The 12,544-nt window shown below is 46.0% G+C and overlaps 3 protein-coding genes across 3 annotated transcripts; 2 read left to right on the top strand and 1 right to left on the bottom strand.

Annotated features, from left to right (window-relative positions):
- Positions 1-1,386: 1,386 nt before the first annotated feature.
- On the top strand, positions 1,387-1,741 carry F4807DRAFT_465366 (uncharacterized protein; the record flags this gene model as incomplete). The annotated part of the gene is made up of 2 exons (XM_048002268.1): positions 1,387-1,421; positions 1,519-1,741. 2 exons carry the CDS (start codon positions 1,387-1,389, stop codon positions 1,739-1,741), a joined length of 258 nt encoding a protein of 85 aa, XP_047849244.1.
- Positions 1,742-4,166: 2,425 nt separating this feature from the next.
- Positions 4,167-5,184, top strand: F4807DRAFT_445989 (uncharacterized protein). Its single transcript, XM_047999779.1, has 3 exons — positions 4,167-4,300; positions 4,373-4,619; positions 4,688-5,184. Exons 1-2 carry the CDS (start codon positions 4,269-4,271, stop codon positions 4,569-4,571), a joined length of 231 nt encoding a protein of 76 aa, XP_047849243.1. The 5' UTR covers positions 4,167-4,268; the 3' UTR covers positions 4,572-4,619; positions 4,688-5,184.
- A 4,978-nt stretch (positions 5,185-10,162) lies between these two features.
- On the bottom strand, positions 10,163-11,795 carry F4807DRAFT_471784 (uncharacterized protein). Its single transcript, XM_048002959.1, has one exon. It carries the CDS (start codon positions 11,599-11,601, stop codon positions 10,588-10,590), a length of 1,014 nt encoding a protein of 337 aa, XP_047849242.1. The 5' UTR covers positions 11,602-11,795; the 3' UTR covers positions 10,163-10,587.
- Positions 11,796-12,544: the final 749 nt, after the last annotated feature.

Genomic DNA, 12,544 nt, shown 5'->3' with positions numbered 1-12,544 from the left:
AATCGCATTCGGATTATTTTCCAATGGATCGGGCTGCCAGTGCCGGCGAATACATACTGCATATACACTCCATTACCAGGATCATATCCGAATCATCCAGAATGTTCAATTCCGCCTTTTCATTCGCCACACTCACCGAAGACTAATATGACGTTCGACGCCTCACCGAGCCTGAGTCCAAGTCAAGTAACTCCTCTTATACATACTGTTCTTTAACCTGGTTCCGGCCTGTTGATACTCAGACGTAACATAGTGCGTAGGAAACGATGATATTGTCCACCAGTTGCCTCATAAAGTGGCTTTATAGGCCTAAGGTCCTGTTTGATCTTTGTATTACTTGAATTGATAATTCCTTGTTGTTCGTAATCTGACTTGAGATTAAGGCATATGTTTGCACACTTGTAAAGATTAATTGGAATTACTATCACCATGCCGAGTAAAACATAGGAACGAAATTTTCGGCTCGAAGACTATTGGGTAATACGTCCCTACAATAATCAGTATAAAACCCACACACAAACGAGATACTTCTCCCATACTGTCGAGCATCTCTAAGGATACTTATTGTCTTGTGTCGTCTCTGCAGTTGTGGTAACAAGGTGAATGCTTCTACGTGGTTATTTGGGCATAGCTAGCAAGATTAGGTACTGCAAGTATATTATCTCCTGCATTGATTGTGCTATTCTTTCGATAGGTATACACACTAATAGTGATCACGATTTCCCACTGAACCTCCCGTCTTACTTTTACGACTGCAAAATGTCTGACCAATCCTATTCTTCATCGACCAATATCATTCTTGTGGCTAATGTGAATTGGAATTGCCACTCTTTCGTCTTGCCACCTATGATAAATTAACGGCGGGAGATCCAGCAAGGCTCTTCAGCTATTACACACAGAAGCTTTTTCGTATCATTAACATTGTGACTCGCAAATAAATGAGGAGGAAACATGTATCAATACACTCAAGGCGAGCTGTCTTCTCATTGCCTTAGCCTGCAGCTCAGCATATATTTGCAATTCTATAAGAATTGATGTTCTAGCTGATACATCGTTACCAAATCTGCTGGTCAGGCTAGAGGGCGGCCTCATGTTATGGGTAGCACCAGGTGGTATATCATCCTGTTTTTGATGCTCATCTACTATACCGAAGCACTCGTAGACCGTAATCTTGCTAGCCCCTGAAAACGATTCCCCGGAGTAATTATTCGTATTTAAGTACCAAGATATCCTCTCATGTAAAACCTTTATCATCTGAAGATAACCTCTACGCAATATATGATTAATATATCGTTTCTAAGCACAGTGGTTTCTCTTGAGAATTATTCGCGATCGTTTACATCTCTCCTAACTACCTATTACTGACATTTACTTGTCTCTGCAACCATGGCAAACGATTCGAAGAATAGTGTTTATTACGGGTAAGTTCTGTTATATCTCCATAAGGAATTGTGCGGATTGGTATGCTGGGGGGTGATCCTGAAGGGAAGTATTCTTGCTCACCTACCGTGTCCATAGGATGACTCCATCTAAGCCAACTCACAAGTTTTCAAATAATCAACCGACTTCTCATCCTGTGGACGACCGGAGCCTAAGAGAATATCGCCTCGAGAGTTACAGGAAGGAATCCGACAGTGTTCCTCTACCGCATACCGAGACTTCTGCATCGAATAACACTCAAGCACTACGTAAAGCAAAGGTTGCCGCTGAGCTGGATTCTATACTATCTCGTCTTGGATAACGATTAGTAATATGAGCTTTACTATATAAATTGTCGATGGATCATAAGTACTAAGAGTAGTAATATCTGTATACGCTTATGACCTGAGTTAGCATAGCTTGCTTCGGGAGGTTGGCATGAGGCTACGGCGAGGTTATGTTAGGTAGGTAACAGAATACCATTTACGGCAATGAATCCAAATTATCACCATCACTCAGCATTACTACCTATACTATTGTGTAACACAGGTACATGGGCTCTCATTCTGCGTATGATCTTAGGCATAGAAGTTATCCCATCTCTAGTACGCAACCGGTGTAGTTTTCTCATTCGTGTTCTCGCGATGGAATCTCCTTAGGTAATTAAGTTGCTCGTGATGAACCTTTAGTCACAATTCCTCTGCTTTATGATTTAAAGAGATCGGTCGGTGAAGCAAGCGCGATCCTGCTACAATGTTGCGGGTTCCGCGACCTTCAATCTATCGGTACACTCCACAGTGGGGATATCGGACATGACGGGTTGGGGAACGGAACGGAGTGGGGACAGATCGGAAGCGAGGATTCGGAAAGTCGTTAGTCTAACCGGGCCTAACCTCAGACGTAACAATCGTATTCATTGACCTTAGAAGCCCTTATTATCGCTGAATTTGTGTGATCTATCCGGGCCTAAATTTGATGTAGTTAAGGTTGTAGATTCCTACTGCGTACATACTTGTCCTTCGCTTCGCCTTGTTGACTCGTCAATACCTGCCGTAGGGTGCAATTTGATCCACTTTTATTGTTCGGGTCGCTGATCCGGCTGTGACTTGGGATGTGTTACCTTGGCAAAGACTTAGGAAGATTATTAAAGTGGGGGTCATAACTTGAACTGTCTAGGTGCATGGGATTTGCAGAATTGTCAGCTAGATTTTCCATCCTAAACCGTCCTCTCACATATCGTAGTGTCACAATTGAACATTTCAAGGAGAGACGGACCTTCACCCGACTACAATTCCTCAGATAAATAACTACCCTCATCCTCCCCTTTTTTTGTTGGTTTTATATATTCTCTCACTCACAAATGTATACCATCCTATTTACCACAATCTTAAATTACCTGTGGTCCCTTTCCAACGTGGGAGTTGGTTGAGTTATGGTATGTTGCTAAATTTGTCCCCCACCAATACCTAGGCCCAATAGCCCTTTTCTATCCACTAGACATCTTTCGCTATAGACAAATGGGTATCATTACATGAGGTCCTGACGACTACAGCTAGCTAATGCTACTTCACAGATGAATTCACTGCGTGTTATGTGACAAAAGAAAATGGATCGGTCAAGTCAGTCAGTCAGTCACACGTGATACCTGGGATGCTTGATGGCTGATGGATCTCGGCACCGAACGTCAATTGGCCCTGACCTAATGCGAGAAAAAGGATAGGCTTGTTCAGAGGATGTTGCCAATATGTTAGCGATCTACACTTGAGCGAGGGGCATTTTACTATTGTTACCCAGAAGGATTGTCGATACGAGAGAACCCTGCAATATTGGGTATGCCTGCTTTGGCCTGATGGATCATTTACCGAAAGATGTGCTCTTTCTCTCGTTAGAAGGGCGAACGATAATGCGGGAAGGTCGCACAGCATCACAATTGAGCTGTAACCGGTATGTATGTGGGTAAAAACTAACCCATTTTGTTCCCCTTAATGACTTCACGTTCGGTGAAATACTGACTATCTCTGCACTACGCTTCTTGATTACCGACACATGGATTCATGAGAATAGAACACAGTGCTCGAAGAGTCCGCATGAGGTACTTCTCTTCCATTCATACTTGGACTAACTTAGGATCGATTTTGGCATTGGCTATGTCTTGCCTATTTTTAACCATTCCTTATGGGTTGTTTTTGCACAATGGTACTTGTGTTACCAAAGAACGACTATCTTCAAGAGGGCATCGAATAGTGCGCTGGTGCATAGGTAGGTAGTATTGAGCGAAATCCTCAATTACGACCCGCATCTTCACTTTCTAGGATACTTGGAATCGAGCCGAGTTTCAAGGAAGCCTTTTTAGATGGAGGGAGTTCTATACAACAACTGATTTTTAATCCACATTATAGGACTACGATTCATATCCCCGATGCTACCATTAGCTGATCCTGCAACTTACATCAATACTCCATAACGTGCGAATCCAACCATCATGCATCCTGTCGTCTTCGCAGCACGTCACGCCCCTAGCCCTTCTCGATGTGTCTCAACTGCCCAATTCAACGCTGGAATTTCTAGACAAGGATCGTGGCGATGGTGGAAATGATAGGCGCGTGGCAGCTCGACTGTAGTTTCCATCAGTATCGAAAGGCTGGCTTCATCGTAAAAGGTTTCTACGTATTTAGAATCTCCGCTGGAGTCTTCCACGGTCTCAGAAGCTTTGAAATAAAGATCACAACATGTTCCAGCCGTTTTACCAGTTGACCGTATCCTACATTGTTTTCGAACTTGACATTTAATCATCAATGATATTCCCCCTATTCATAGAGCCCATCGAGCCTCATATCCTCTCCTAAATCATGGCAGATTCAGACGTAACTGTCTATCATGGGTGAGCTCTTATTGCCAAAAGACTACCTAAATTTGATGACGTTCCTAATCAGAATGTCTCTTCGACGTCTAGTGCCACCCCGCACAAGCCACAACACTTCTTCTCTCGAAACCCACCAACTCCTCATCCGACTAATGAGCAAAGCCTCAGATCCTACCGCCTCAATAAGTTCGTCAATGGACCTGATAACGTATCCATGGCACATGTTCAAACTATTCAGCCTCATACCGCTAGCAGTGGTGTGACCGGCAGCCAAGCCGGAACCAGCTAATATATCTCTGTTCAAGAGTCGGCTATCTACTCGGCTTGGAACTGAAAGGTACGCATATATAATTTCTACCTTTTTTCATACACATAAACCCTGCGGACTGATACTATTATGAATAGCGAAAGTATCCCACGTTTGAAGCCTCGCCGAATGTTACCTTAAGAGCAATGGGTTGTTCAATGAAAATCTCGAGATCGAATCTTGTGATCAATCATCGGGGCCTAGTTTAATGCAGGTGGTGGAACTGTGGTGTTTAGCGGTTCACGATATGTTAATGCACATCCAATATCCAATCCCTTTGTCGACCCCATATTTATTCCGGACCTAAATCTACTAGTCGTGCACGTAAGCCCTAAAGTCCTAGATTTTCTGGGGAAACACATCGACAGCTTAAACCCAGCAGATTGAGCCAATAATAACTGACCGAACTATGTCGTTATATCACCTACCTGTGCTATAAGAGCCTTTGCAATTCTATTTTGGGAACTAGTTCGGTTGTTTCTACCGGATGGCGGGAGTTGAAGTTACATAACTAGGTAGATAGGGTCTCGGCAATGCAAGATCGCAGCGGGCCGTTATTGTAGTGTAGCCAGAAGGCTGCTATAAGTGGTGGAATTGATGTTGTATTCTCTAAGTTCTAAGGTAACTTAAGGTTCAACAAGGTGTTCTCTAATACTAAGGATGTCACATGACATGTAGCTACCGAAGTTTGTTTTTCGAGATCCTGGTGCCGTACGCGATTCTTCAGCGTGGAAAGCCTCCCGATGCTTCGCCTACTCACTTGGGTAGTGTTGAAATTCCTCACAATGTACTATAGCAATATCGCCTTTCTTCGAATTTCTTCGGAATCTCCAGTTATTTCACTTTCAACTGCATTGCTTATTGCTAAAGTTCGTCGCATACGTAGGTGGGTTGATGATGCATGTGCTCCATCTATGTGTGCTAGGATATTGATAACGCTAGTAAGGATCGAGCCTTAACCTAATCCTAAGCGGCCATCCAATGAGATTTTATCGGGATACTCATTTAGGTAATAATTCATCCCCGACGACTTCCCGAAGAATTTGGCGTTAAAATACTCAGGTACATTCCTCGTCAGCCATGTCGTGGTCCCCTAAACCACGGTTCTGCTAAGTCAAGTCACTTTCGGCTCGTTTTAATCGAAAACGTTGACGATCACGCTTTTGTGCGAGGAGCTTTGAAGTGCCAAGGCTAGGTAGGGTCACAGTGTACGTCTTTACAAACAATGGTCTCTTTTTGCACTGTCCTAGAGCCGGAGCCTCAATGAGCCGAATGCCGAACCACGATCCGACTAAACCTCCATCGGCTAGCCCTCTGCCTACACTACATCAACCATAAACGTCGAGCCCCACTTGTTACACCATGAGCCCAAAACGTCGTTGGAAATGATAGGATTAGGTATAAGTGCTCTCAATCAATGTGAGATTTATAGTCGCTGAAGGGAAAAAATTGATTATATATTGAGGTAGGAGAGTATATGGTAGAGTTACGGTTTCCACACAGATTTATGATTAGGTTGTTAGGAGTATGACATCTAGTAGTTGACCCCTAGTACAACCCAGGTTCTGCATTTAGAATTTAATCACAGTTGGTGGCTTGCGTTCTATTGATCGCGAAGAGGTTCTTCATAAACGTGATAGAATATGTAGGTCTGAAATGTTAAATCCATATTGGATGTTAAAATTTCGGTGTAGGAATCCAGATCCAATTGCATCTGCGGCGTTGTGGATGCGGAAACATGACAGCGTAGGGATATATAAGAGTCTTGCATGATGAAGTAGTACACTTGTAATGGAGGTCCCCGAAGGAGGTCCCCGAAGCATTATGAATGGTTACCAATTTTGGGGGCTTAGCTGGATACAACAGAGGTGAGCGCAGGTCAAATTCGTGTATGAGGCTCAGTTCCACCACTTAAAACTTGGGAGGCGGCATTTTGTGGCATGCTCTACCGATACATGTACTACCACACTAGACATTTTCTTGCGTTGGACGGGTAGCCTCATGATCAGTCTAACTATTTTCGTTTCAGCCCGCCCGAAGCCGGCTATCTTTCATAGGTAAATTACCGTGATGGACGTTGATATAAAAACCAATGCGCCGACCGGCGGCTCCGCGAGATAGTTTCAGCAATTCAGTAGTTGAATCATGTCGCAACTCATGATTCTCTGGTAATTATTCACCGAGAATCTCCCCAAATTACCACTTCATTGTGTTTTCAATTACCTCACCCATCTAGCATTTTCTTGAGGTGTGCCGAACTCGGTGCCATTCAAGATAAGAGATGGATACAGTATGTTCGTCATTCGGCTACCTAGGTGAGCACCTACATCTCTCAGCCCCTTGAATCTGATAGGTACCCAACCGTGCTTGGACCAGAACCCATCTCACGTGACTAGATATCACGACGGAGCCGGCCAAACCCACGATCCGCCTCTTTATCGCCGATGATAACATTGATACAGGAGGCTCCTGACTATCGACACTGCTTGCGCTGGACCGTCAACTACTTCGGTGTGTATAGGAAGAACTGATGGCCAACAATAGTAAGGCAGACTTGCATCCAATTTGTGCTACCCACCATCTACGAGACGTGTCAGACCGCCTTTCCGGTTACTATCGGAAGTCATCGTCGATACCGAGTACTCGCAACATCGCATGTTAATTGCGCGTTCTAATAATGCACCTCGCCAGCCAGGCGACCAAGGCTCATTACTCCCTAACAAGCCGGGCGACAGCTAATGCACGACTATCACATTGTTGTAATTGATACGGACCGGTTAATGCACAACACCCGATCTGTCTTCACAAACCGGCTTCCCATTTGTTGTCACGGCGGAGGCCTCGGTGGCGGCTTACTCAAATCCAAACTCCAACGATCGACAAGCTGGACTGCATGCTACTCTTTGCGACGGTTACTTAACGTGGATATAGACGTACAAAATACTGTTGACTGGCAGATTGAGCGGTTATCGAGCCATATTTCCTATCGGATTTGCCCTATAATCAACTCGGTGCGGGGTTATGATGCCCGTAGCAGCATGATACGCCTGGAAATACTACGGGGTAGAGACTCTGGCTCTACATGATGGATTGCTCGGTCAGAACCTGCTAGCGGAGCTAGCTTTCACTTGGAGCATGATGTTGTACGGCCCCGACACCGAGATCCATCCTACTGAGGCATTGACGCCATTCAAAGGAGGTAACTACAGCATTTCGCCAGAGCCTTAATAAGAGTATCGGGAACGGGTGCCTATTTACAACAAGCGTTGAAAAGTCTTGGAAACAATCATCGTTTCTTCCCCGCCTACTATGACATGTCTCAAGTGAGCCATAAGCTAACTTGACAGGTACAGGCACGCACCCTATAATTCATAGCAAATCTTGTGTTGAATTATACATGGTCAGTCTATTCATATGTTCCGTCTTTCAAAATAATGTTTCAATTATAAGGATGCCTATTAGGCCCTTCCAGTTCATACATGACAGTCATGACTGTAAAACTCTGTCATCATTTTCTGTGTCATCGAACCGTTTAGGGTAGAATCAATCGAATTGTTTATTACACGCGTTTCAGAGATCGAAACATGTGCGGTGATTGGTTATATAATACTTTCGTTGCTACTATATGATACTAGGTAAGACCTATGAATTCTTTCAAGACTACCCGAAATTTGCTGACAAGGATCTGGTCGAGCGGAGCAGGCAGAAGGCAAATTATAGCTACCTAGGGAGCTTCATCATCGGACGGCGTTTTGCCGGCTTTCCCGTAACGTTAACGTCTAAGTCACCTACCAGCGCAGTAATTCGTCTCACACAACACCAGATATGCATTTCACCATGCATCCGTGGCGTCGCTGCCTTTGGATGCCTCGTCAATATTATGCCGAGGCACCTAGGTATTATCGCTACGACTACAATGTATCCAATTGAGGGTATACCCACAACACGAGATACAAGCTACTTGCGGCTCAAAAACACATGTTCAGTCTAACTAGGGAAACCTGTTTGGTCGGGACTGCTTGAGAAAGGAACCCCCCTGAATATACCTGCCTAGATAACCGCTATGGAACGAATCTACGCTATTGCCAAATACTTTAGAAATCCAACAAAACTACGGGCATAACATTCAACCTTGGAATCTCTCTGAACCCATAGTATATGCACCGCTCATTTCTCCAGACGCCATTTTCTTCCTAGAGCCATGACTGGAAATTCAAACAAGGCAGTTTATAATGGGTTAGTCGCTTCACACCCGATAGAAGGCTACCGCGATTTCGCAGCATTCCTAATGAGATAATTTTCTCTCCAGTGTAATTCCACCAAAACCGAGCCACCAATTTACTCATAATCCTGCAACGGACGATTCCGCCGACAAGAAAAGCCTCGGAAGCTATCACTTAGAGACGTATAAGAACGGACCCAACAGCGTGCCTCTTGCAGTCCTTGCAAGCGTTACTAATTCGAGGAACACTCACGACACACGTCAAGCGAGTCTGACTGCTGAAATGAACACCATCTTATCCCGTTTGGGCTAACCTACCACTATCTACCTGGTTCATCAACTCAGTCCAGACGGAAGCGCCAGACCCGAGTGATGAACAACGCATATCTAGAATGTGCGTGGATTACGTTTCTTGAACTATTTCGGCATTTTCTGATGCGCAACTGTTGAGCTGCAAGGAGATTTCCCCGACACGGATCAGAAAAAAATGAAGGGTGGAGGTTTTGAGGGAACCGGCGAATTTGTCATCGCGCACACTTCCACTCGCACAAATTTACCTATGTTTGGAGGCCTCTCCGATTCGGCCAGAGATTTTGGCAGGTACCTGTTCGGAATAGGAGATACATATCAACACTCATCCATATCCGAACCCACTTCTGGAACCTTCCCCAGCCATGTGATTGTAGATCGCCGATCCATTGGATTCGATATCCAATTCGTTACCCCGCAGCAGGAGTACGTATGGATGAACGCTTATTATATTAGACCTATCATTCAATACCTAGGTACAGTAGATAATAATAACGTAGGAACACGCACGAACCCAAGCTTTCGTACTCCCCAATATCCTATGTCCTCTAGACATCAAATATAGGTAATCTACAGAACTGGTTCGACCCGACAGACTGGAACCGTTACAGAAAAGGGGCTGGAATTAAGGTTACTCCCGCAAAAGCGGAGATAAGACCTCCTCTCTAACTCCAAAAGGAAATACTAAGATCCGGGGAGATCTTCGGCAGGGATGTATGTGCTTCTTGGATCGGGCGGCAGTTAGCGACCCCTCCACTATTAATAGCACGCTAAAGTTTCTACAAATTGCCCCTGAATTGGAGCAAGCAGCATATCGCTAATTGTCATTCAAGAGGATCTCAGTATTCGTACGGATCTAGATCCGTCTACCAATGTGAAACATCAAGCATGTGATAGTAATAGTACTGTCCGTGAAAGTCGCACGATGAACGTTCCAAATTACCAGCAAGTGTAAAGCAAGCACAAGTTATCACCAGTTATCACATAAGAGCAGTCAAGTCCAAAAGATTTTATGTTTTATTTGGTAATTAAGAGGTAATATGTATGTGTCTCTAGACAGGTAGACAACTAGGTAAGAGGTAATCAAGTCTGAATAGTCTCAGACCACATGGATACCACTCCCATACAGAACCTCGCAGTGATATAGTAAAGACACCGCAAACGCCTTCACTCCGAAACCCGAATACCCCGAAACAGTATTTTTGAAATATTTTGAAATCCCATGAAATACTCCGAACACCATATCAACCCTCCCCATCTTTTATCCAGCGGTCTCGACCTCCCATATGCCCGCTTGACGTTTTTCCGGCCACCGCTGTTTTCCACCGTATCATAAATCATCGCAAACACAAGGAAAATAAAGGAAAAAAAAAAAGGAAAATTACCCCCCCCCAATCTTCTCCCCCTTTCCCCATCTCCCTCCACCACCTGTGGAGATCCGCCTTGTCCGCACCACAGCCGTGGCGCTCAGCTATGTCCCCCGCCACCCATCGACGGGCTCCCCGCACCCCCGCTGGACGCCGGGGCAGGGGTCCCCGTAGCCCCCGTGGCGCCGCGCGCGCCGCCCCTCGTACCCCTCGTCCCCGCGCCACCGGCGCCGGCCATGCCGTGCGCGTGTGCCGCCGAGGAAGCGGCGGCAGGGTGTCCCGGCTGCGTCGCGGCCTGGGCGCCGGCGCCGCCCCCACCTGCCTCCTCCTTCTTCTTCTTCTCCTCCTCCTCGGCCTTCTTGGCCTTGCGCTGCTTATATAGGCGGCCGGCCCAGCACAGGAAGACCAGCGAGGTGACGATGACGCACGCGACGAGCGAGCCGACGATGATGCTCGCTACGCTGAGCATGGACTGGTCGGGCGCGGTGGGGGCGGCGAGGATTGTCTGCAGCGGCGGGTTTACTTGGATCACCGTCGGTCCGGTGTACTCGTCGCGCTGCTGGATACTTTCCTGCAGCTTGGCCGTTATCTCGTGGAGGACTGGTCGGATAGGGGAGATAGTGCCTTCCGAGGCCTCTCGCTCGGTGTGCTTAAACTGCTGCTTGTCGGCAACAGCAGCACCGAGGATCGGCTCCACCACCACTGAGGAAGTGGTGAATGTAGGCCCGTCGGTCTGTTGACGCCGACGAGTAGCCAATGTCGTCCATGGTTGACGACGAAGAATGGTTTCCTCAGGTGTAGGCTGAGGAGCCGTAGATGTGGCCAAACGCCCCGGCCGCTGATCTTCCCCATCGGCGCTTTGCTCAGGAACCGAGGCTGGGGCTGGAGCTTGGACAGCTGGCTTACCGGCCAGCTCTTCGAAGTCTCTTTGAATCGACTCAACGGAGAGTCGAGACAATGGAGAAGTACGGCCTTGACGAGACATAACTTCGGCACGGGCACGTGCGGCGGCCAGAGTATCGCGGGGTCGCTTATGAAGCGGGACGTAGCCCGTTGGCTTCGCGTCGGTCTTGTTGTAATCGGCTTTCATGCCGGTGGGGTTGTAGAAAAGCATTTTTGCTGTTCTATCTTGAAACCAAGGTTCCTATGTTAGCCGACTGATAGTGGCTCGTAGTGTGAAGCAGGACCGAGAAGTCTCGTCGAGGGGAGAAAGGTTGTGGAGATATATGAAAGCTGGTGGAGCAAGAGAAATATCTCCAGGAGCGGTCAATCCTAATTACTTGACGAATCCACCGTGGTAATAGTTGTATAACTCTTGAAAGGCTACAGCAAAGCGTTCATGGGTGTTGTTGGCTTTGAATGGGAATAGATCCTTGTGTGCATGCAGGAAAGACGCAGCGTAAAGGTAAAGGTGAAGGTGAAGAAGCCAAGAAATATTGAGAAGACCCCAAATTAAGAAGGCAATGTATATGTAGGTGGAACCATAGGCGATGCCAACCACTATTAGGAGGTGAGTCCTTGGTGGATTCTGTGGTATTGAAGGAAGAAGGAAAGAAAATCAAGGGGGGGAGGCTGGGTATATATAGAAAATTGTGGGAGAGGTTTGAGCAGATTATACCACTTGTTATTTCCCTGGTTATACTGCTTGATGGCTAAGGTTTGTACGTAGTGATAGCGATTCATCAAACGACTCAAGCTTGGGTGACTCAAAGTATAGAAATCGGTAGGGGTATACAACAGAGTAACCGACAGAGTTTAATATGGACAATGTGACACACTTGCGTGGCAGGTGAGGTGACCTAAAGTTGGGAGAGCACTTACAAATTAAGTTTCGTATTACACTTCTCAAGATAATGTAGAAGGTGCTGAAGTAGAGTCATACAATAGTAGAATGACTATGATGTCTGTAGATGGTCGGTATGGCGACGGCAAGCTATAGAAGCTCAACAAAGAGGAAGAAGAAAAGGAAGATGGTAATGTTGAAAAGGGGTCGTCGGCGATCAAGTATGAAGCTGTAAAGATATATGAAAAAAGGTATCGCAAAGAACTTCTGAGTG

The sequence above is a fragment of the Annulohypoxylon truncatum genome (assembly GCF_022578515.1).
Source record: "Annulohypoxylon truncatum strain CBS 140777 unplaced genomic scaffold F4807scaffold_52, whole genome shotgun sequence".
NCBI lineage: Eukaryota > Fungi > Ascomycota > Sordariomycetes > Xylariales > Hypoxylaceae > Annulohypoxylon > Annulohypoxylon truncatum.
This window is presented reverse-complemented; position numbering and strand designations above follow the sequence as displayed.